Raw genomic sequence first — 24,502 nt, 5'->3', positions numbered from 1 at the left:
AGGCACAAAGCTCCCTCCTGCTCAGCCCAGGGAGACCCACTGGGGATGGCACAGCCACAGCGCCCCATCCCTGGGCTATGGAGGTGGACCCGTGACCTCCCCACACCATACCTGAGCCCCTGCGGCCATTGGGGTCTCCTTTGCCCCCTGATTTCGGTGCGTGCTGCGGCTTGGAGGGTTTGTGCTCGGGGGTGGATGCGGTGCTGCCGCTGCCTGGGGCTTGCTTGTGCTTGGCAGCGAATTCCAGGTCGGGAATGGCCTTCATCAGCTCGGCTTGGGTCTCCTCCAGGAGGCGGTTGATGTCCTTGGCGCTGTACTGGGTCAGCGCCGCTCGCTTCTCCTCCCAGTCCCGCTCGGCAGCCTGCAGGAAGAACCCGCTGCAGCCCCCACGCATGGCAGCATCGCCTGCCCTTGCAGGCAGGATGTGACCCACAACCCTCCTGCCAGCCCCTAAACTGATGCTGAGCCCAGAAGGAATGGGGGGGACACAGCGCTGAGCCCATCCCCAAGCTGCACCCCCCCCCCCACAGTGTGCAATTAGGGGGTACTTCCAAAGCTACATTAATGGGGGCTCCCCATTTTCAGCCACCCTGTTGGCTGCAAACACAGCGAGGAGAAGATGAACCAATTCCTGTTCACAGCTTCAGCTGGGAATAGAACCATGGAATCATAGAATCATAGGATCATAGGATCATAGACTGGTTTGGGTTGGAAACCATCATAGACTGGATTGAGCTGGAAAGGACCTTAAGGTCAGCTACTTCCAAGCCCCTGCCATGGACACGGATACCCCACACTAGACCATGTCACCCAAGGCTCTGTACAGCCTGGCCTTGAACACTGCCAGGGATGGGGCGGCCACAGCTTCTCTGGGCACCCTGTGCCAGCGCCTCAGCACCCTCACAGTAAAGAACTTCTTCCTTGTATCCAACCTGAACTTCCCCTGTTTCAGTTTGAACCCATCACCCCTTGTCCTGTCACTACAGCCCCTGACGAAGAGCCCCTCTCCAGCATCCCTATAGGCCCCCTTCAGACACTGGAAGCTGCTCTGAGATCTCCACGCAGTTTCTCTTTTCCAGGCTGAACAGCCCCAATGTTCTCAGCCTGGCTCTGTATGGAAGCTGCTCCAGCCCCTGAGCATCCTTGTAGCCCTGCTCCAACAGCTCCATGTCCTTATGCTGAGGACCCCACAACTGCACACAGTGCTGCAAGCAGGGTCTCACGAGAGCAGAGGGGTAGGATCGCCTCCCTCGACTTGTCACTCACTCTCCTTTTGATGCACATTCCATAGGGAAAAACCCTCTGGAAGAGCCCCCCTCCAAGCCCCAACTCATCCCAGGCTCTCACCTCCACGGATACAGCTTTGTCCGCGCTCTTCTTGCTGGGGGTCTCAGGGCCCGTCTGGGTCTTGGCTGGCACCATCTCCGGCGCTCGGGAAGGGTTGTTACCCTTGGAGGGATGGCTTTGGGTTTGGGGGGGGCTGTGCCCGAAGCCGGGCATGCCCAGGGTCTCGGTGGCCGCCGTCAGATGGTGGAGGCTGACGGGGGGGCTGGTGGGCATCTCCAACTCCAGCCCCTTGCTGAAGTCTGTCTCGGGGGCCACCTTCTTGGGGGACTGGCTGAGGTTGCTGGGGGACGTCCACACGCCCTCGTCCACTTGCCTGCAAGGGACAGAGCGATGGCACCAGGTACGGGTGGTTTCACTGTGCCAAGGCACAGCACCAAAGGCACCAAAGGCACAGCACCAAAGGCACCAAAGGCACAGCACCAAAACGCTCGCCCTCCTGCAACTCTGCGCTACGGGGATGAAGGCTGAGGTTCTCGGATGGCTGGGAAGGGGTTGGTATTGATGCTGCAGCCTCCTGTACCTGGCTGTCCATTCGCATGGACCTGGTAGGAAAACGGATCTTCCCAAGCCCTGCCCCTCTGTCAGATCTGGCTGAAATTGCCCTTTGGATTTAGGAGCTACGAGGGATAGGGAATGACAGCGAGGGCAGATTCAGACACTGTGATCATACAAGCTCATTTCCATAGGAAACCAGGCTAACAAAGAGCCTGAGGCTGTGAGCTGTGAGCCATCCGAAAGGGCTCGTAATGGGAAGAGGCAGGTAGGCTCAGCCCAGCACCATCATCAGATCTGGAAGATGATTTTCCTCCAGCGGAACCTTTTCCTGCTCCTTGGGAAAGAGGTTTCTGATCACACTGAGGCTGCTTTTCCATCTGGATACACCTCCATGCTTTTCCAAGGTGATCAGGAAAAGTCAGGGTAGACAGAGGGGCTCCCACACACTCTGGGAAGGACCGAGGGTGGTTTTTGGTTCCTTAGCAGAAAAATGAGCTTTCTTTCCCCATCCTTTTGGGATCGGCACCTGTAGCGCAGGCAGGACACAGCACACATACCGAGGGCATAGGGAAAAGTGAAAGGACCGCTTGTGTCCTCCAAGCTGCTCACCTACGGATCTGGGCGAGGGTGTCCGTCACCGTCTTGCAGCGCTTGAGGAGCCCATCGAGGCGGTTCGGCTCCTCCTTGAGGAACTTAACAGCTTCCACCTCCACCCGCAGCACCACCCGCATCTTGCTCTGCAGGCTGGGGAACTGGGCTGGGGGTGAGGGAGAGCTGGGGGTCACCACAGCCTCTTCGTGCCACCAAAACCCCCCTGCTCATCACACCCAAGGCAAGGGGACCCTGCCAGATGGAGCGGGATGAAACCCGAAGAGCTGGGGCTGGTGCCTTTCCTGCTCCCCGTGTCCTTTATCCTCTCTCCATCCATCTGCAGGCACAGATTTTAACCCCTGAAGGTGTCCCCCCCACATCCACAAGCACCAAACCCTGCTCTGGAGCTGAGAGCTTGGTACCCAGGACTCAGTGGCAAAGGCTGGCATGGAGCAGGTGCCAGTGCTCTGCTCAGCATCCCTGCTGCTCAGCATCTGCCTGACTACATGGAAAGGCTGCAGGAAAAGGGAGCAGCTCCTACCTCTGCCCTGTGCCCCATGGTGCTCCCCACAGCACCCCATGGACCCTTGTCTTGCAACCTCAGCGACTGCTGCTAAATCCTCATTAATTGTCTGCTTTGGCTCTGCTACTTCCAATTGGGGTGCTGAGCATCTCTTTGTGAAAGGCAGGATGGGCACAGCCTGGGAACAGGAGGCTGCAGGAGCAGCAGAATCAAGGGCAGCGTTTAAACCCATCACCCCTTGTCCTGTCGCTGCAGTCAATGGTGAAGGGTCCCTCTCCAGCACCCAAGGTCCTCACCCTTCAGGTCTGTCAGCGTCTCCCCCAGCTGCTTGAGCACCACTGCCTTCTCCTCCAGCTCCTGCACGGGGATGAGCCGGTGGTTGTGGGTCAAATCCTTCTGGATCTTCTCCACCGACTTCTCCAGGTCACTGTGAGCACACGGACAAGGCAGGGGTGTCACTGCTGCACCGGGATGCTGCAGAGCCCCGGGGGTGGCCACAGGGGTAAGAACAAGTGGGCTGGGGACATGCTAGACATGCAGTCAAGGATGTGGCCTGGATGTGGCAGAGCTGCTGCTTTCCACCCATGGAGGTCAACGCACAAGGACCCTCTACCCACTTGCACACCCAGCCTTGGCTCACTTGAGCTGCTGGGTGATGAGCTCCTCCTCGTTGAGGTAGCGGAGCCGCTCCTCTTCCACCAAGCTGCGCTGGCGCTGCAGCGGGTCCTCGTGCTTGCGCATGGTGTCCGTCACCCGCACGCTGATCTCCGTCTCCGTCCGCCGCAGCATCGTCTTCACCATCTCCTGGTTCTGCAGCTGCAGGGACCAGGATCATAGAAAGGTTTGGGTTGGAAGGGGGCTTAAAGCTCATCCAGCTCCAACCCCTGCCACGGGCAGGGACACCTTGCACTGGAGCAGCTTGCTCCAAGCCCCTGTGTCCAAACTTGAGCACTGCCAGGGATGGGGCATTTACCACTTCTTTGGCCAACCTGTTCCAGTGCCCCATCACCCTCACAGCAGCGACGGGGGGTTCAGTGTGGGGAGGGATCCCCTCACTCTCCCACACCCAGCCCCATGCAAAGTCACCGGGAAAGGGGGATTTTCCTGCCCCGGGTCTGGAGCCACCCCAATGAGAGCCCCCAAACACCCACCTGCAGCTTCTTGAGCTGCTGGAGCTGGTTGCGGAGGTCGCTGGCGTTCTGCTGCAGGTCGTGGAGGTGCAGCTGCATGTGCAAGCGGGTGATGGCCGTGGGCTGCCCCGCGGGGGTGCTGGTGGCGGAGGGCGGTGGTGGCGCGGGCACCGGTGTCCCCATGCTGCTGCGGCTGGTCGCTGCGGAGAGGGCAAGCAGAGGGTGCTGAGCGCAGATATCCCAGCCTGGAGGAGGCTGCAGGCTCCGTGCCTCTGCTTTCCCAGGAAAGACCTTTCCCAACCCATGCTTGGGTCCGGCAGCTCGGGGTGGTCTCCAAAATAACCCCATCCGCAGCATCACCATGCTGGATCCATGGATGCCACCCTGGAGATGCTCCATAGTGGGACAGGGGGTCCTGCTGGTTGCCAGCGCACGGTGTGGGCTGCAGACCCCCACTCCTGTGCCCACCCCAGGACTCCCCACAGCCATGGGGCAGGGTGAGGGGCTGGCTCCCCAGTTACTTACACGCTGATGGGGGGGTCCCGCCATTGGTGGCTTCTGTCTTCTCACTGCAATGTAAAAGAGGAGGGAAGTGAGAGCATGGACCAGGCACCTCCATCCTCATCGGCTCAGGGGTGGCCACAGGGGCACAGGGGGGGCTGGTGTCCCCTGGAAGCAAACAGCATCCCCCTCCCCACAGCAGACCCCAGGGTCCAAGTCCTTACCTGGGGGTCTCAGCCTCGGAGCCGCGGAGCAGCGCGCTCTGCACCAGCCCCGTCAGGCTGGCGATCTGCTTCTCCATCGCCTCCATCCGCTCTCTGCCGTGGGGAAGGGAGAGGGGCTGGGTGAAGTCGTGGCTTGGGCATCGCGGACACCCTCAGCCTTGTCCTGTCTCCCACCCACTGGGTCCCTGCGTGTCCCAAGGAGGGACACAGGGGAGGCAGCAGCTACACCCATCCCCTTCACCCCTTGGTGCCTCCAGCGACCCCCGGTTCAGTGCTTCATCGCCCATCCCATCACCACAGGGCAAAGCCTTCCTCTGCTCTTCCTCTCCCTCCCCAGTGGCACTGACAACCACCAGTGCAGCAGAGCTCATACCCACGTCCCACCTCACCTGGTTTCCGTGTCTTTAGCCGGTCCAGGGGAGCCAAACCCCGACAGCGGGCGATCGCTAGGGCCAGGAAAGAGCTCCGGAGGGCCGGAGGAGCTGGGGTTGCGTGGCTTGTTCACAGGGCTCTCCATGAAGACGGAGGAGCAGGAATCCTTGCGGAAGGACTGACGGACAGGAGAGGAGCGGCTGGGGGGTCCCGAGTAGGGGCTGTGCGGGCTCTGCCCCGGCTGCACGTCCACCAGCCGCCCATCAGCCATCTTCTGCGGGGAGGACGGGGGCATACGGAAACCCAGACCGGGTCCGTACGTGTCGCTGTACATGGGGGCATTGGGCTTGTAGAGGTTGTCCTCCAGCTCCGTCTGCAGGGCGGCCGCCGAGTAGGTGCTGAGGGAACGCACGGAGCCGCGCTTGTACAGCCCCCCCGAGTAGCCAAAAGGGTCTCCCATGCCAGCCAAGGACTGCGTGGAGGTGATGCTGAGCCGGCCCTCGTGCACCATGCCGTAGGGATCGGCGTAGAGCCCCTCGTTCTTCATCAGCACCACGTTCTTCCCGGCTAAGTCCTCATCCGGTTTCACATCCCGGCGCTCCAGGATGGCGCTGGGGCTGGGTGAGACGCCCTGGGCCGGTGGCAGGTTGGAGAGGCGCTCGCTGTGATGGACGGGGCTGCCGGCGTAGGAAGGCGGGCGCCCGCCACTGTAGGACATGCGGGAGCGGGATGGCGACGAGGACTGGAGCACCGGTGGAGGGGAGCCCGAGGCGAGGTGGGAAGCCGGGGACATGTTGTTGAGGCGGCGGGTGGGAGAGGATTCCCTGGATGTGTACACCATCTCCCGCTGCGGAAAGGGGCAGGGGGGGTCAGCACCTGCAGAGCAGCTCCCTGCCCTCCATCCGCCTGGATGGGACCCTGCCTTGCTGCATCCCCGAGAGCTGCAGCTCCTGCATCTTCACCTGTCGGCATCTCCCTTATTCCCATCCAGCAGGATGATTTATTCTGATGAATCTCCTAATTATCATGTCTACTACCCTGCTGTCAGGCCCTAAACATCCATTCTCTTAAAGTAACACTTAACAGTGCTGGAACCGAGCAAGATGAATCGTAGCCATCACCCCTTCCAAAAACACAAGCAATTGCCAAGTCCCTGTCTCCATCGCTTTCCCTCTTCACTGGTTCCAGCCCACTGGGTGCACCCACCCTGTGACAACTGTCCCCCCCTTACCCTCAAGTCACCGTTGGTGATGTGTGAAGCTGGGAACGAAGCGTAGAGAGGCTCTTTCCGATAGATCTTGATGATACTTCTGTCCTGGATGTCACTGGAAGGAGAGACAGAGCCATCAGCATCCCAGACAGACAGCCACCGAGCCCCCAGCAAGTCCCAGACACAGGATTGCACCCACCCCCACCCTTCTGCTTCCTTATCCCACTGATTTCCTTGCTTGGGATGACCTTAAAGGAAGGAGCAATCAATCTGTGGTGGATTTCTGAGCACCCCCCCCCGCCCCTCACCGGACATCCTCCAGCTCATAGAAGACATTGCGCGACTCGTCCTTGATGAGGATGGCCGTGTTGGGAGACTTCAGCATCCCCATGGTGAGCTTCTGGGGGAACATGTGGACAATGAGGGCGTGCAGGGTGTCCATGCTGCTGATCTCGTGGGTGATGTGGACGCGCCTCGTCTCGTCCCCAAACTGCAGGAAAAGGACCCCTGGAAGCAGAGGGAGCAGGAAGCGGTGAGGCGCCCACATCCCTTCTCCACACAATGCAGGGTTTGCCCACTGGTCACCCAGCCTCATCCTCAAGCAGTGAGGCCGAAGGCAGCTCATCCCCCTTGGTTGGCCACCCTGCAGTGCCCCCACCTCCATCGGGGGTTATCTGGGCAGACACAAACCAATCCCATGCCAATCCCAAGCCAATCCCACACCAGGCACATGCAGGCATCTTGCCAGCAGAGATGGTTGGTGGCGGTGGATGTCTTGGGGCTGGCCACAGCCCTGATGGTACCTGGTGATCGCAGCTTCGTCTGGCTGGTGGAGCGGGACAAGGGCAAGCTCTGCCGGAACCGGTTCATCCTGTTGAACCCCAGGGGCAGCTCCGCTTCCGACATGGTTTCCAGGGATTCGGCCGAGGCGAAGGAGAGTTTGGCTTGATCGGCCAAGCCAGGCTGGGAGCCCTGGGAGTGCCGGGAGCTCCTTGTCTGCAAGAGGAGAGGTCAGAGGAGAGCTGGGCTGGGTACCCCAGCCCCAGGCTGAGCTCCCCTGGGTGCTGCTCCTGCGCCTCCCACAGTGATGGAGATGCAGGGATGCTCGTTCCTGCCTCTCCAGATGAGTCAGCACACTGCTGTGGTCCAGACACAGCGCCAGCTCAAGGCCCCCTCCATCTCCTCTAAGCATCTACAACCATTTACAGCCCCCTTGCCTCCTGCAATTGCTCACTCCCGTTTTCCTCTTCATGCTGTACTTCAAAGCCTCCCAGTGCCATTCCAGGCACCTTTGAGTTCTCCCATCAGCAACCCAGTGGAAATAAAACCAGTGCTAGCTAGCTGCTGACAGAGCCAGGCTCGCATGCGAGCGCTGGAATAACCTTAGCAATTACAGGAGGTTACACATCCATTACACCAATGAACCAGCTCCCGGGAAACATAAATGCCTGGCTTATTCTGGAAGCAAAGCAGCAGCAAGGTTTATGGCTTCCTGCGCCGGGGGAAGGTAATGGATTTGGGGTTTGAGCAGTAAAGATTTAATATGCCACGAGTCCAATTTCGCTTGGCCAAGGGTATATCCAACAGCATAGAAAGCTCAGGCTCCGCACACTGGATGCCTGCACCACCGCCTCCAAACACCCAGGGAGGTGCCACAGGAGCCGACGTTGCCCGTGGATCCCTCCAAATAAAAAGCTGGATTTTCCCAGACACCGTCTTTAATGTTGGCAAATCAAACCGAGGGAGAACAAGCAGCTCCCGGGGGGTGGAAAAGGCAGCGTGGAAGGGACAAGGGCTCTATTTTAAGATCGAAAAGAAGCAGCAGTATGAAATGATAACAGGCATCATCATCATCCTTTAAATTAGACATTAATGGGGGGGTGTTAATTAATCCGGCAGGGCGGGGTTTCCAATGGCTTCAAATGTTCTTGCTCTATGTAGCTAATTGCTGGAAAATCGACGGCTTTAGTTCTGTTGTTGTTCCAGCACAAAGCACGTTGGCAGCGCTGAGGCTGAACAGCTTACATCAAGAAAGGGAAGTGGGGCTGGATCAGCACCATCCACGGGTGAGGAAGCTGCAGTGAGCAGGAGGTGATGGAGAGACCTGGTCTCCTCTAACCCAGGTCAGCAGCTGGATTTTGGGGGTCTCCATCCTTGCACAGCCCTGGGGAACCTGTGGGGCTTGTGGCTCCCCATCACCGTCCGGCCTGGGTTGGGTTTATGGTGCTGCTCCCAGCTCCCGATCCAGGATGGATCTATGGCTGCAGGGATGGGTCAGGAAGTACATGGCCAGGATGTGATCCATGCTCTGCCCTCCTGGCAGCCCTTTTCTCTCTGCTCCATGCCTTCACCCTGCTCCATCTCCATCCATCCCTCCCTGCTCCCACCACCCACATCGCCCCCAGCCAGAGCCCACACCTCAACCGGGCTTCAAAACCTGTTGAGCGTTCACACCAGATGACGAAAGTCCCTACAGCCCCTATACACAACACCCCAACACACCATGGTCTCTGCAGCACAACACCCCAATGCACCACAGTCCCTATACCACAACATGCCAATATACCAGCGTGCCTACAGCCCCTACAGCACAACAGCCCCCACACATCATGGCCCCTACAGCCCCTATAAACAACACCCCAACACACCACAGCCTCTATACACGACACCCTAATACACCACGGTCTCTACAGCGCAACACCCCAATGCACCACAGCCCCTATACACAACACCCCAACACACCATGGTCTCTACAGCACAACACCCCAATGCACCACAGCCCCTATACACAACACCCCAACACACCATGGTCTCTACAGCACAACACCCCAATGCACCACAGCCCCTATACACAACACCCCAACACACCATGGTCTCTACAGCACAACACCCCAATGCACCACAGTCCCTATACACAACACCCAAACACACCATGGTCTCTACAGCACAACACCCCAATGCACCACGGTCCCTAATGGCATCACACCCCAGCCCCTATAGCACAACACCCCACCACACCAATGACCATACAGCACAACCGCCCACCACACCATGGTCCCTACAGGCCCTATAGCACAACACCCAAGCACGGTGGGCACTGGAGCCTGTGGGATAGCTCCCAGATACCTGCAGGATGCCTGCAGGAGCTGCCCTGCTCCAGGTGAGCCCAGACCCCTTTCCCTGGGCTCCAGCTGACCCCAAGTCATTAAAGCTGCTCTGATGGAGCCAATCCTGGCATCCGGCAAAAAAAGAAGCCAGGCAAAGAAGAGCGAGATGGAAATGAATGGAAAGGAATGGATTTTCAGCCCGGAAGGGACCATTCTGCAATGATGCTCTCCCAGCTGCCCCACAGAGCCCTCACTGGCACCCCAGGGCAAGAGCTGCATCCACCTCCCCAGTACCCCCTGCTGCAGGGCACCTCCATGGGTACAGGACCCTCTGCTGTGGGGCATGGGACCCCCAGGTACCCCCAGCCAAGGCACCCAAGTGCTATGGGGTGGGGGGGTCTCTGCCATTCCTTAGCTGTGGCTCTTTCAGCCACCCCGGCTTTGCTGTGGGACCTGGGTGCCCCCAATGTCCCTGCAGCAGCAGCGGGGAGCTGCGATGCCCTGTCCTTGGCCTCCAGCAGACCATAATGAGCTGACTGCAAGGGAATTGGGTTTTATTGCTCTGCCTCGCTAATGGCTTTTCCTCCTAGGAGATAATAACCTGGCAACTCAGCCCCACACATCCTGCCTGTGCCCATGCTGAGGTGGCCCCCCAGCCACCCCGGCACCCCCCAGCCCCATTCACAGCCCTCCTGGACAAGGTGAGACCTGACCACACGCAGCAAGGCCGTGGCTCATCCCAGCGGTGTCAGGACCTTCATCCATCCCCGTGGAGTTTAAACAGGGTCCTTGGTTCCTGGAGATGCTTTTGTGGGGGCCCAATCCTACCTTGCTGGATCTGGAGTGTCTGCACTGCTGGGATGGATGGCCCCTGCTCTCGTGTGCATGGGATGAGCTTTCAATCTGATGCAGGATGGATTTGCATCAGGGACTGCAGGGATAGCACAAGGGGTGATGGGTCTAGAGGCAGGGACCCCTTCCACTGGAGCAGCTTGCTCCAAGCCCCTGTGTCCAACCTGGCCTTGAGCACTGCCAGGGATGGGGCAGCCACAGCTTCTCTGGGCACCCTGTGCCAGCGCCTCAGCACCCTCACAGGGAAGAGCTTCTGCCTAAGAGCTCATCTCAGCCTCCCCTCGGGCAGGTTCAAGCCATTGCCCTTGGCCTGATCGCTTAAAGCCACCCGCAGGGATGCCTGCAGCACGGGAAGCAGCAGGTTCATGGGCAGAGCACAACGGGAAGGAGCGAAGCAGCTGCCCAAAAGCAAACCAAAAACCTCCCAAGGCCATGGGCAGCTCCTCCCAAGGCACCAAGGGCAGGAAAGGCTTTGGGAGGGCAGAGCTGCGGTGATGGGCACCAAGGCCAGGGCATCTGCAGCCTACCCTGGGGAAGAAACCTGCTTGGGACCTGCCAGGGAGCGGTTTAAAGCCCTTGGTTGAAAGCAGGGGGAATCGCAGCAGCAGCAGAGCCCTGCACGCTGGGAATGCTCCATGGGTGCTGCTTTGGTGATTCTCCCAGTGAAAACCCACTCACAGAGCACCCAGGTCCCCCCCCCAAGACTCCTCCTGGGAAGCAGTGGGAACATCCCCGCAACGCCGCTGGCAACAGGAGCATCCCCAGCACCCCCACACCTCCTTGGGAGCCTTAAATGAAAGAGATGGGATGGAGAACGGAAGGAGACGTGGGGGCTTTTGTCTTTTATCTCCCCAGAGCTAAAAACAAGCTACAATTAAGCAATCCTTTCAGCTCCTAAAACTCCCACCAATCCCTTTCCTGTCAGCGCAGAAGCAGCTTCATTCTATCTGCCTGGCTAGGTAAGGATGCTCCTCTCCTCCTTCTCTCCCTTCTTCTTGTCCTCATCCCTCCCTTCCTTCCTCCGCACCCCTCTCCAATATAACCCTCCCCAGCTTCAAGGGCTGAATGCTCAGAGCTGGAGGGAGGGAAGGACCCAAGGTCCTTCCTTAGTGAGGAATGGGGACATCCCTCTGGACCCAGCAGTGATGGGCACCGCAGTGATCATCAAACTCAAAGCCACTGGAGCTCGATCGTCTTCCCACTCCCTTCCTAAGACAGGCAAAAGGACCCTGGAGCTGGAGGGTTTATCCCAGTGGATGCAGCAGAGCCTCCACAAGCACCTCAGGCTCCGAGGGCTGCGTTTGACTTAACCTGAGGAGGAAGGAACCATTTCAGCCCCACTTCTGCCTGACCCCTCTGCTCATCACACACCGCGCTCCGCAATCCCTGGTGCTGGGGGTGTTTCAGCCATGGTAAGGTCCTTACCTGCAACAAGGAGACCCCCCTGATAATAGAAAGGGGGTCCCCAAGCACCCTGCTGAGATATGCACAAGGGACATAGCTCCTCTGCCCTCAACCTAGAACCCAGCCCAGCTCATCCCGAGCTCTGCACCCTGTCCTGGCACAGGAACCAGCCCCTCTCCCCCCAGACCCCAGCCCAAACAGCCCCCAGGCACCGATACAGACCTGTGCTCACAGCTGGGATGGATAAGCCCTCGCCGTGCTAACACCATAGGCTGTTACCTGCCCGGGCTGTGCTGGGCACTGCTGGGACTGGAGGCTGCTCCGGGTCCCTTCCAGCTCATGCTCCATCCTGTCCCGTTGGCAAGGAGGATGCACCAGAGTGCATCCAGGCTGGCTGAGCATCGTCCTTGCATGGGTGGGTGGGTGGGTGGGTGGATGGATGGAGGGATGGATGGATGGATGGATGGATGGATGGAGGGAGGGAGGGAGGGAGGAATGGATGGATGGAGCCCTGCGAAGGTCCTGCAGCACTGGGTGCTGCTGCCTGTTTGCATCTCCTCTGCCAAGCCACATGATGGGGATAAAGGAAAGAGCTCCCTCAAATCCACTCTGGCCAGCTTGGGAAACAGCTGGCACGGAGCTGGGAAAGCCAGCCCTGGGCAAAGCAATGCAACCGGTTATTTACCAAGTGCATAAAGCCCCGGCCCTAGCCCCTGGTTGGACACAGATCTGGATTAATTCCTCATAATCCCCCCTCTCACCATTTAATCCAGCATCTGACTACAGATCCCATCTGGTGGCTTGCTGAGCTCTCGGGATGGAGCTCAGCATCCCAATGGTCCGGGCTGTGCTGGGGATGAGGAGACACCACCAGCCTCCAGCAGCAATGCTGGGAGTAAGGAAGGGTGTTTTGGGAGTCACCCCAGGCTCTTGCTGTGGGACCAGGGTGAGCTACTGCACCTTTCTGTGCCATCTCCATAGCATGCCTTGGAGCTGGCATTGGGAAGAGCCATGGGAGAGGGTAACAGGACCCTGCATGTAGGGACCCGCCTGATGCTTCTTGGACCCTTGCTCTCCATCACTCTTCTCCATCTGTCTATCTATAAAAATGATATAAATATATATAACCCATGATTAAGATATCTGCTTTTCTCAGGCATTACCTGCATCCCTACCCCTGCCTGCTGGGCTTCGAGGCCTCCTGCCTTGAATCCCCAGACTCTGGCACACTGCTAGAGGGGAGCACCCATCCTGGCAGCTTCCAGCCCACACCATTCCCTGGATAAATGTATCTCAGAAACAAAGGGATGGGGGGAAAAAACAGCGGGTGCGATCCCTTGGCCCTCCCCATGCTGGGAAGAGCCTTCCATCAGGCAGGTGTAGCCTCCATCAGCAACCACACCAGCTCAGTGCTGCTTCAGTGGGCTGCTTGGGGACAGATCTGAGCTTCCTCCATCCTTATCCTTTGGAGAAACGTTCCCAAGGAAAACATTTGCATTGGGACTTGAAACTTTTCCCTGCAAAACGGACTCCAGTTGGTGTCTGGACAATGCCTGTGAGGCTCGCAGCCTGGGCAGCTCACCCCATCAGGAGTGATCTGACCCCTCTGCAAACAACCCGGTGCCAGCACATCACAAACTGCTTCGTTCGTTCAGTCATTCATTCACTCTCTCATTCATTCATTCATTTATTCACTCACTTATTCCTAACAAACTCAGCTCATCCTTAATTATTGATGCTCCCAGGGAGTGAGTCAGCGAGGAGCTGGCGGCTGCTCTGTAAGAGGAGCAGAGCCCAGGTAATGGGACACTTCCCCAGCAGACACCTCCTCACCTCGAGTCTGGCTGCGAATCCCTCCTGGAGAGCATCCCTGGGCAGAAGAGAGCATCCCCGGGCAGAACAGAGCATCCTCGACTGGGACGCAGCATCCCCAGCACTGGGTACCACCAGCCTGGGTATCAGCTCTTGAGTTTCAAACTAGTTTCAAAGGGCAGCCCGGCTTATCCCAGTACCACACATCCATAGGTGCTGCCCTGCTCCTGCACATCCCAGCTTTGGCACTTGATCCCAGCAGGATTGACCCTTCTACATCCCTGGGCAATGTTTCACACCATCTCCACCAACCAGGAGCACTGAACTTGAGCAAAACCTCCATGCAGGGAAACACTCCAGCACCCCATCTCCTGCTTCCCAAAACAGAGCAAGCAGGAGATGCTCAGCTAGGAAGAAAAGGAGGAAAAACTGGAAGTAAGTGGGGCTGCAGCAGCAAAGGTGGAAGAAACGTGCTGAGCAGGGTGCTGAGCATCATAGGAAGGGATATACCTCCAGTGTCTCCCACGCAAAGGGGCTGTGGCCTCTCCATCCCTCTCAAGCATCCCCCACCCCTCTTGCCACTGAATTCCAAGCGTTCCCTCTCACGGCAGCAATAATTCATCCCACGTCTAATGCTCACCATTTTGTCAGGATTATCCCGATTAACCCAGAATTAATCCTGATCTCAATGTTAACAGGATTAGCGTTAAAATCGGATTAGGCTTTTTTAAACCAGACCCCTTGACTAAAGCAAGGGGCCTTCCCTGCCAGATGTGCACAGCCCGCTACCGGCAGCCAGATGTGAGCAGGAGCTGAGTGGGTGCTCAATACCCTGCAACAGGCCCCATGGACGGGTGACGTGGGTGAAATAGGGTGCTCCTACAGCAAGCATCTCCTGACACCAGCATCCTGCCCTGCAAAGCACAGGAGCTGCCCGAGCCTCTGAAGGTGATGAGCTGGAGCCCGACCCTTGGATGTCATATTCCGAAGCAGAAAACACCCTTTTGCCCTCAGACATGCCCCTGCCAGCTCCGTGGAGGACACGGGTGGCTGCTTGTCCCCTCTCTGCAGTTTTTCCCCTTCCTGCTGGCACCATCAGCCTCCTGCCTGATGAATATTTCAAAGCCTGGATCCTCTGCAGCCTCATGAATATTGACGGCTGATGGTTGCCACGGTGGTGGTCCCTCTCCATCCCAATCCATCACGAGCAGAGGGGCTGGGAGCTGGGACCAGCCCTAGTGAAGGAACTCGCTGTGCCCACTCATCCCCACTTCCCAGCACTGGGTCCAACCTTGGCTCCCTTGGGATGGGTAACCATTAATCCCCTAGCAAAGGCAGAAGTGCTTTTGTTCCTGGGGTTGTTTTCTCCGTGCCTCACACAGGCATTTCCAGCCTGGCATCCATACGGAGAGCATCCTGTGTGAGACCCTGGACAAATGGGACTGGGCAGGGGGGGACCAGAAACAAGCCTGATGCAGCACATCCCCTGAGGCTGTGGTGGTTGCAGGAGATGGGTTATGTGGCAGGGGGGTGAGGGTGCAAGTCCTGCCTCCATCCCTGGACGCTCATCCCGCTCCTCACAGCGGCGGCTGTGTTCCATCCCTGTTCTCTGGCGACGCTGCCTTGTGTGACAGCACCTTCCAAAATAAGCAAATTACTGCATCCTTCAGGGATGCTGGCGGGAAGGAAGCAAAGCCGGGTGTGGGGAAGCAGCAGAAAGGGGATGGGGAGCAGGGAAAGAAGGGACAAACCCTTGCTGGGGCTCACCAGGATGTAGCCACCAAGGGATGGGAGCTGGAACAGGCTGGAAACCAGCAGGGACACGGGTTAGCAGCATTAGTGACAAGGACTTCGCGGTGACAGGTGACAAGGCTCAGCTCTTTGGCATCCCAGGCATGATTTGCTTTAACAGCTGTATACAGGGAGACCGGGCTGTGGTTAACACATGCGGTGCTTCTGGTGGGGGGAAAAGGCTTGAAGGGGCTGGTTTGAGGTGGAAAAAACCCCACTGATAACTTCATCTGGAGGTTAAAGAGCCCCAGATCTGGGATATCAGCCCAGGTATGGGTGCAGGTCCCTCTGATGCATCTCCACTGAGTATAGAATCATATAATCATAGAATGGTTTGGGTTGGAAGGGACCTTCAAAGCTCATCCAGTCCAAAGCCCCTGCAATGAGCAGGGACACCCCCAACTACATCGGGTTGCTCAGAACCACATCCAGCCTGGCCTTGAATGTGTCACCTAGTCCCACTGCACCTCAGTTCCATCCCTCCACTAAGGATGCTGCTGCCATCCCTGCTGAGATAATGAATCACGACAACACCCAGGATCAACAGATAACCCAGAGCAGCTCACATGGACAGGGCAGAAAACCAGCAAGCGCCCCAAAAGCAGAGGTTACAGCCCAAACCCCTCCTCCTGTGAGCAACAAAACAGAGCTGGTAAATGCCAGTCCCACAGAGCACGGTGGATGCCAAGGCTACAGGGAAGAGGGCTGGTGCAGGAGCAGCAGGATACAGCAGCTAAGCCTGCCTGGTATTTGCTTGTCTCCTACAAGTAAATAGCACTGCCTGCCTGTAATACCAGGTAGGGAAACGCCTCGAGTCCCAGCCTGCTGTGGGATGGGAATGGCTTCCCACTAAGGAGACATGGCATTCCTGGGAAGCTCCATGCCCTGCCCAAGCTACTGCAGCCCGAGTGCTGCTGGAGCCGGAGCTGGGCAGGGACAGCACATTGTGGGTCCCCCACAAAGGTGTCCTGTGTCCCCCCTCCTGCTTTCCCCTTTCCACATCCCAGGCATTCTTTTCCTCACTACCTTTTGCTTTAGTCCCTTTTGTGTTCTTTTAAAGCCCTGGCACTGAAGGAGCGATTCCAAGACTCTGCTTCTGTTCTTCCCATCCCTCCTCCAGCCCATAAGTGACAGCAAGGAGCCAGCCCCCTCCCTGTGTTAGCACAGCAGGAGCCCCCAGCCCTCGGTACTGCCTCTCTTTGCTGCATCCCTGGATGCAGGGATGAGTCCCTGGAGCCTCCCAAGCCCACAGGGCTGAGATGCTCCTGCCCTGGAGGTGCTGATGCCCAGAACACGGTTTTGAACAACCCCAAATTGGGAAGGGATGGGGGCTGCGAGCTGGGATGTGGTTTAGGTGATGGGAAGACGGGTGGGTACCAGGTTGTCCTGGCTAAGGGACTCGAGCATCTGCTTGGGGACTCAGGGACCAGCAGAGGCACGACAATGGCCATGGAGCAGCAGGATCAATGGCTCCATGCGAGGGGAAGGGACTTCCATGAGCTGAGCAGGGCTGGCTCCATCTAGAGGCAAGTGCAGAAACCCTAAGGATGCGCTGGGGCAGGAGGATGGAGCAGGGCAGAGGCTGTGGCAGGACCTGCTGACACGAGGGGATGCAGAGGATGGAAAGGGCTGGGGATCGTGCGGTTGCTTGGACCCCCTCTACAACGACAGCACCGACACAGGAGCATCTGCTCATCCTCAGACAGCCACAACAGACAAACACAGCAATGCAGAGCCCCCCCTTCCCCAAATCACGTGCCTGGAGAGCCCCAAAAGAGCCCCATCAGCACCTGCTATTGCAGATGGGGGTGCCAGGGCAAGAGCAGAGCAGGTCCTGCCCTGGGAATCCATCAGCCACATCCCTGGTGTCCCTAGGAATTTGGCACAGTCCTTCCCACCATCCAATCCCCTCCAACCCCCTCAGCTGGGGCTCTGGCTGCAGCCCCCCTCTTTGGAGAAGGGTTGAGTTTGCATCCCCAGCAGTGATGGGTGGCATGGACAGGGAACCTAAAGCTTTCTTATCTGAGAACGCAGCTTCCCAACTGAAGGCCAAGCCTGCAGCTCCACAAGACCCCAGGGGATGCAGATGGCTGCAGTGGCCTCAAGGAAGCCCCCAGCACCTGCCTGTGGGCTCAGCATCCCCGCAGGGCTCTCCCCATGACAAGCATCCTCAGCTGCCTCTGCCTCATGCCCCACTTGTTTATGGGGTCAGGCAGCTGTGATTTATCCCATAACACATTCCCACTGTGGATGCATCCAGGCAGGACGCTGCCCTTGCAATGCAAGGCGCTTCCAAGCTTGGGTGGGGAAATAGATCCCAATCTCTGTGGATGCAAACCCCTGTGGCTGCTGCCAAAGAGGACCCCTCTGGGGTGCGCGAATTCCTAAAGTTTGTCCCCATTTTACTTCTTACTTATGAAAAGAAAGAAAAAAAATCAAACAGAATGAAGGCTTTTGCACCTTCCCCCATTCCCAGCGTCGGGAATGTCACCGGGAGCACGTGGTCAGTGAGAACTCAGACAGCTGAACATTTGGGGAGCTGCTGCTCACACCCTTTTGACACCGCGCGTCCATCGGGAATGCAAACTCGGAGCAAGTGCACATATTCTGCATTCTACAGCTCCTCCGCTCGCCGCTGCCATCCAAGAGCCTGTTTTTTCCACACTGGAAAAGCAAACCCACCAGGGATAACGCGCCAAGGTCATCCAGCAACACGCCTGGCCTTGAAGTGTTGCCACCGCATCCCTGGGCGAGCAGGAGGGAGGAAGGGCAAGGGGATGACTGCGCATTCACCCTGCCAGACAATGGGGCAACTGTTTGCAAGGTGCTGGCAGGAATCAGACCCTTGCTGCTGCTGCCAGGAGGTTCCTGCCATGGTCCCCTTTGGGTAGCCTGGGAGAGGTGGGTTTAGGCACAAAGATCCCAGTGCAATAAAGGAAATGCTAATGACTGAGGGCTGGGGCAGCCTGGAGAAGAGAAGGCTCCTTAAGGAGACCTTAGAGCAGCTCCAGTGCCTAAAGGGGCTGCAGGGAACCTGGAGAGGGGCTTGGGACAAGGGCCTGTAGGGACAGGCCAAGGGGAATGGCTTGAACCTGCCCGAGGGGAGACTGAGATGAGCTCTTAGGCAGAAGCTCTTCCCTGTGAGGGTGCTGAGGCGCTGGCACAGGGTGCCCAGAGAAGCTGTGGCTGCCCCATCCCTGGCAGTGCTCAAGGCCAGGTTGGACACAGGGGCTTGGAGCAAGCTGCTCCAGTGGAAGGGGTCCCTGCCCGTGGCAGGGGTTGGAGCTGGAGGAGCTTTAGGGTCCCTTCCCACCCAGACCAGGCTGGGATTTCTCTATTCTGTTTCTCCTGCAGCCTCCTGATGAACAGGCTGGTACCGTAACACCCGAACAACAGAGCAGAGGATGGAGACAGAGATGTGATGGCCAACGCAGGACAGAGCTGCCCCTTCCCCTCCCGCAGCTCTCAGCACCACCAGCCTGTCCTTTACCCAGCATTAAGGTTTCTTCTGCCATCAAATAACTCCAAAGCAGCAGGATTTGACCATGTGGTGTAAAGGAGGGCAGGACACACATCACCCCTCTTAGAGAACAGGTTTGGATCTACACCACAACTTGACCCAAAAGCCTAAAGATCCATCTCATGAGCTTCAATTGCTGTTGAGCTGAGGACAAACTACTTTGGCACAGAATTCCTTAACAAAACACCCGAGCTCCCGCCCCCCCCTACACAGACAGAGACGAGGCAAGGATGGAAAAGTGCATGCATTTCAAAGAGAAGCATGGAAAATCAGGAATACTGACCTTAAAGCTCCAGTAGTTGGGTTGCTAACGAAAAAAATCAAACAACAAAACAGAAGAAAACAAAAAAGAACATTAACATTCCGCTTTGACTTTTGGTTTCCTTCTGAGAATTGTTGGCTTTAAACGGCGACATTAAACCTGCTCTCGTTTCTGCTTCAAGTCCCCTCCCAACGGATTCCTTAAGTTTCATGCTGCTAAGGGCTGGTGAAGGGGGAGCAGGATCATGCAAGCAGGCAGGGATGGTGACAGGCACTGAATGCAGGCTGGGGTGCAAAGGCAGGGAAGCAAAGCAAAGCAGGGAGCGGGATGGCAGCCCAGCATCGCTACTGGAGTCACTGGTGTGCCCATAGCCCAAGTGGTGGTCAGGCTGCTGCCCTGGGAGCTGGCGCTGGAAGCCAGGATGATGTTCATTTATAAAGGGATCTTCCAATCCCCCTTCCCTGCCCTGGCCACCTCCCTCTGTTGCTTCTTCACAGTGTTTCCACCGGTGCCAAGTCAATGTGCTACAGCGAGTGACAGGAGCTGGCATCACTTACAGCCCAGCACGCTGCAGAGCCTGGGAGCTTCCTTCTCCCCAGCCACCCGCTGATAACCACCAGTGGGTTGGGGGACAAAATAGGACCAGAGAATCAAGTAGGTTGGAAAAGACCTTTAAGATCATCAAATCTGATGGCTGGACTTGATGATCGTGAAGGTCTTTTCCAACCTAGTTGGTTCTATGATTCTATTCTATGATTCTAAGTGCTGAGGATGCTCGGAGCTGCGGCTCACGGCAATAGCCGCATATGAGTTAGAGACTGGGGACGCCCTCCCAGGGCAGCACTGGGCTCACACAACCAGGATGGAGCCCAGTGGACAATGTGGGGACCGGATGGGGACAGGAGAGATGTGGGCAAAGCAGGGATGCGCTTCAGAGCAGGGCACGCACTTGGCACAGCAGCAGCACAAGCAGCTTCATCCCACCCTGGAGACGATCCCCCAGTGCCATGCAGCCCAGAGCCAGCTCCCACAGCACCGCAAGACAGGGCTTGAGGAATACCCCCCTGGGAGGGAAGTTAGACCTGGTGAGGATCCACCTTGCTGGAAGGGAAAGCGTTTCTGATAGCACCGAGATGAGCAGATAATGGGAAGGGTGGAAGAAACGGGGACAAAGCAACTTTTGTCCCAGCGCTCTTTTTATTGGGATCAAAGTGCTCGGCTGCTCTTTTCTCCCCTCTCACACCCGCCTATCACCTCGCTTTTATACAGCGGTTATTTCTCCACCACAATCACTACGGCTGCGAACCTGGTTTGTTATTTGGGGTTATTATCTTAAATGGAAAGTAACCCCCCCCCCCCCCAAGCTCCCTCTCCCCACCAGTCCCAGCAATGTCCTGATGCCTGCCAAGATCATCACGGAGTATTTATGCAAGGACTCGCTGCTGGGGAATTAACCCTTCTGCTGACAAGGTAAATACAGGTCTAGCCTATGTATATAAACACCAATCCACTTGGCTCATCTCAAGCATCAGCAGGATGCTCTTATTCGTGTGAACTGCATTCAAGATGCAGTTCACGTCCATATTCCACAAGACATCCGTAGAGCCAAAGTTTTGCCTCCACCAAACCAAAACGGTTTGAAAAGTGTTTGAAGTCAAACAGCTGCAGTGTTTTCATGCAGACGAGCCTCAAGGCACAAAGGTCTTTTCCAAGGGCACATCGTGACTCAGAGGCAGAACCAGAAATAGAAGCCCAGAGCTGTGATTACCAGGCACCATTAGATAACAACCAGCAGGATCCAAGCCTATCCTGGGCATGTCGAGCTCTTTCAAAACACCAGGAACTTGGAAGTAAGAAACCACCTCAGGATGCCTTTTGGTCCTAAACAACTCCATCCATCACATCTACAATTAACACACCCGCTGCACCAGCAGCTCTTTGCAGCCCGGGGTGAGATGCTGGGCACAAGGCCCACTGGCAGCACTGGTACCTGCCTGGCCATGCACAGGAGCAGATCCCAGACTGCAGCACTGCCCTGTGTCAAGCCAAAGCATCTGACCCCGGGTAGAAGCTCACACCCACAGCACGTTCCTCCTCGGAGCTCACTGTCTCGGGGAGGTGAGCAGCATTGCATCAGCTCCTGAAGGCTTTGACGTGCTGCGCCTTGACGGGGAAACAGCTCCAGCTAAGCTGCACAGGGCAGCAGTTTTGTGGCTCCGCTGCTGCTCAGCTGCACGCAGCCGAACTCCCCAGGGCCAGGCTTGGATGCTGCCTCCCAGGAAATGCTGCACGAGAGACCCTTAATAAACCACAGCCGGGAGGGAAGCCTTCATCCCCTTCCATTGCCACACTCGCCCCCTCTGGCATCCGATTCTCCCCACCAGTACACCCCGACAAGGAGGGAAGCACGAGAACCCCCCCACCCAGGAGGGCAACACGGAGGTGCCTGGTGCCTGAAAACATGGACTGAGGGGATGCGCATCCCCCCCAGGTCCTCTGTGCTTTGAATGGCTGCAATGGGCCTCAATACATATTTTGGCCGAGTGCTGCTGGAAGAGTGGTCAATACCAGTCTGGCCCAGTCCCCAAAGGGCCTCAACTCAGTCTGTGGTAGAAGAGGATGCTCTTGACTTTGTCCTTGTGCAACTTTGGGTTTTTTCCTCCATACTCTTCCTTTTGCAGTTGAAGAGGCTCAGTAATTTTCCTCAGACCCTGATATTACTGATCCTATCTCCTGCCAGCCCTTGGTATGTGTTTTATTTATTATTTTAGGATGACTGGACAGGCTTATCACAAAGTCCATAAATTACATCCCCACCGCACACAACCACTCCCCACCAAACCGGTGATGAGCTTGTCTGAACCCCAAGTGCTGTGGAATGGAATCAAGAATATTCTGGAAGCAATTTGGGCTGGTTTGCATGACCTGAAGCACACACCAGGATGCCCTGGCACAAACACAAACTCCCAGGTCCCTGGATCCAGCCCCTTCGCTGGCATCCCCATGAGCGATGCTGGACCCCTAAGCAAAGGAGCTGGGTATGGGTAGGATGCGGGGTAGGGGATGCGCTGCCTGCCCTGCCCGTTCCCTGCCAAGAGGCAGGGCTGTCCAGGACCTACAATCTGGTGCTGTCTACCAGGGCCAAGCAGGAGATGGACACCACCTTTCAGGTCTCCATCTGTCCTTGCAGGCTTTGCTGTCGCACCAGCCTGTCCTTCATCCACCCCAAATCTCCCAAAGCAGAGAGGACACGCTCCCCCAGCACAGGCACAGTGACAGGGGACAGTCCCAGCCTTAAATGCAGCTCACCCAAAAGGCAGGGGACAGAGCAGGGCCAGCCCCAGCTCCCCTGCAAGCACCCCGCCAGCCAGCCAGGCTGGCAAAGGAGGGTTTGTACAGAGAGGAGAAGGCCAAGGTAGAATTAACATATCGCTGGCTCTTCAAAAGCATCAAAGGGAGATAATGGTCTGAGAGAGGATTTGAAGCGACAGCCTTGTTACAAGCAATAAACCAGGCAGCTCGCTTGCAGCAGGGCTGTGCAGAAGGTATGGAGAATTACAAAGGCTGAGATGATAATTGCGATGAAAGTCATGTCCATGATGCTGCAAAATGATGGACTAATGAGGACTGGGGCCCCCCTAAAAGCACAGACGTGCACATGTGTGCACAGGCACACGTTTACCAGCTGGAACAAGAGCAAAACGGGGCTTGAGATGCTCCTGTGAACCCATAGCCATGAGGGAACCTATGCACGCATGAATGCTTGGAGAGATGCACCTGCATGAGTGCTGCAGAAGAGAGGAAAACCAGAGGGGGGGGGGGGTGTATTGAAGAACATAGTGGAGTTTAACAATCATATTCTTTATAGTCTTTATGAGATTATCCCAGGAGAAGACAGGAGGTAAATGGAGGAAATCCAAGTGAGTCACTGCCTTGACCAAGGCAGACTTCCCCAGGTTAGCAATTAGAACACAGATCCGTTAGTGATTAACAAGGCAGCACTGAATGCATCCCTCTAAAGCAGGCAGCAGCTCCAGTGTGCTCCGCCAAAGGGAGGGACAGAGGCTTCTTAATTCACCCATTTTCAGGAGCTGCAGTTTCTGATGGAGTCCCCCTCAGGCACAATGTCTTGACAAACAAAACTCTCCTTGAAAAATAACAGTAAAGGGAATTTAATCTGCTTTTGCCGTATTAAAGTTGGTTTTTTTTTTTTTTTTTAATGCTTTTCAGCACAAGAGAAACTGAATGGAAGTGGAAATAGCAAAATGACAAGATAAAGAGTCAAATGCAAACAGGGACCTGATAGAGTGAAGAGCGACCCCGGCGCTGTGCATTGCAGATACTGTCATCAGAGGCCTCGCAATTATTGCAGGAGCACCTCTCAAACCTGAGCATCTCAGCACACAGGAGAGAGACAGGATGGGATGTGGGAGCACAGGGGATGGCTCCCATCAGACCTGGGCTCCTGAGGGGGTTCAAGGAGCCACCCACCCCAGACCCCACCATGCAAAGGGTACCAAGAGGCTTGCTTTGCTTGTCTTTCAGGCAGATACTTGAGGTTCATGACACCTCTCTCCAGTCCCCAGCCCAAAGATGCTCTGACGGCCACCAAGAGATGGCATCAGATGGCTTGTGGCAATGAGCCACTGGCAGGTATCACCGATGGACCCCTAGCAACCCGCACCATCCCTCATCTGCACACACACCCCAGCCTGCTCTCCAAGAGAGGTTCATCAGCACTCCCGCAGCAGTATGGCCTTGACCTACAACACCCAGGTGATCTTAGAGCACAAGCGCTTTTGAATGTCCATGGATTTATGCTCCTGACCCTTCCTTTCCTGATGCCAATACAAAGCAAATCAACAACGCCTGCTCCTAGCAGTGCACCCCCAAGTAGCTCTGCTGAGGATCATCTGTGTTTGGGTGTTCAGAATCCCCCTTCTGTGGCCTCCAAAGTCAAGGTTTCTGTGCCATCACTGCCCATACCCCGCAGCGGCCAAAGCAGGAAGCAGCCATGCACCCCAGCACAGGGATCAGGATCCCCTCCAACCTCCATCCCGCTGCCGGGCCATGGGAAGAAGAGCCAAGGTGCAGGGCCAAAGGTTTCGGGGGGAAAGCAGGGGAAGCAGGCAGAAGTTGGGCAGATCAGATTGCAGAGTAGCTATGGCAACGGCACGGCGTAGGTGGACCAGCACAATAGGGACTTGCAAGGTAAACCCAGCAGCGAGCAGGCAGCGAGCATCCATCCACTCCCCACTACACTCAGCCAGGGACAGCGCCAGGGTTTGGACCCCTCCAAGAGCTTTGGGGTGACCTCCACCCTCCGTCAGGTGCCTCCAAGCCAAGGAAGCTCATCCCTGA

At 56.9% G+C, this 24,502-nt stretch overlaps 1 protein-coding gene across 1 annotated transcript in view; it reads right to left on the bottom strand.

Annotated features, from left to right (window-relative positions):
* The window catches only part of SRCIN1 (SRC kinase signaling inhibitor 1), a 98,452-nt gene that overhangs the window by 10,998 nt on the left and 62,952 nt on the right, over positions 1-24,502 (bottom strand). Inside the window, exons 7-19 of the mRNA XM_065699503.1 lie at positions 19,163-19,186; positions 7,197-7,389; positions 6,702-6,900; positions 6,415-6,508; positions 5,201-6,030; positions 4,812-4,904; positions 4,612-4,655; positions 4,108-4,286; positions 3,597-3,772; positions 3,253-3,383; positions 2,452-2,599; positions 1,348-1,660; positions 112-361 (exon numbers count right to left, since the gene is read on the bottom strand). Of these exons, the coding sequence (XP_065555575.1) occupies positions 112-361; positions 1,348-1,660; positions 2,452-2,599; positions 3,253-3,383; positions 3,597-3,772; positions 4,108-4,286; positions 4,612-4,655; positions 4,812-4,904; positions 5,201-6,030; positions 6,415-6,508; positions 6,702-6,900; positions 7,197-7,389; positions 19,163-19,186 (2,674 nt within the window). The remainder of the gene's footprint in view (positions 1-111; positions 362-1,347; positions 1,661-2,451; positions 2,600-3,252; positions 3,384-3,596; positions 3,773-4,107; positions 4,287-4,611; positions 4,656-4,811; positions 4,905-5,200; positions 6,031-6,414; positions 6,509-6,701; positions 6,901-7,196; positions 7,390-19,162; positions 19,187-24,502) is intronic.

This window comes from Lathamus discolor, chromosome 20 (assembly GCF_037157495.1).
Source record: "Lathamus discolor isolate bLatDis1 chromosome 20, bLatDis1.hap1, whole genome shotgun sequence".
NCBI classification, from domain to species: domain Eukaryota; kingdom Metazoa; phylum Chordata; class Aves; order Psittaciformes; family Psittacidae; genus Lathamus; species Lathamus discolor.
Note: the sequence above shows the minus strand (reverse complement) of the source record. Positions and strands in the feature narration are given on the sequence as shown.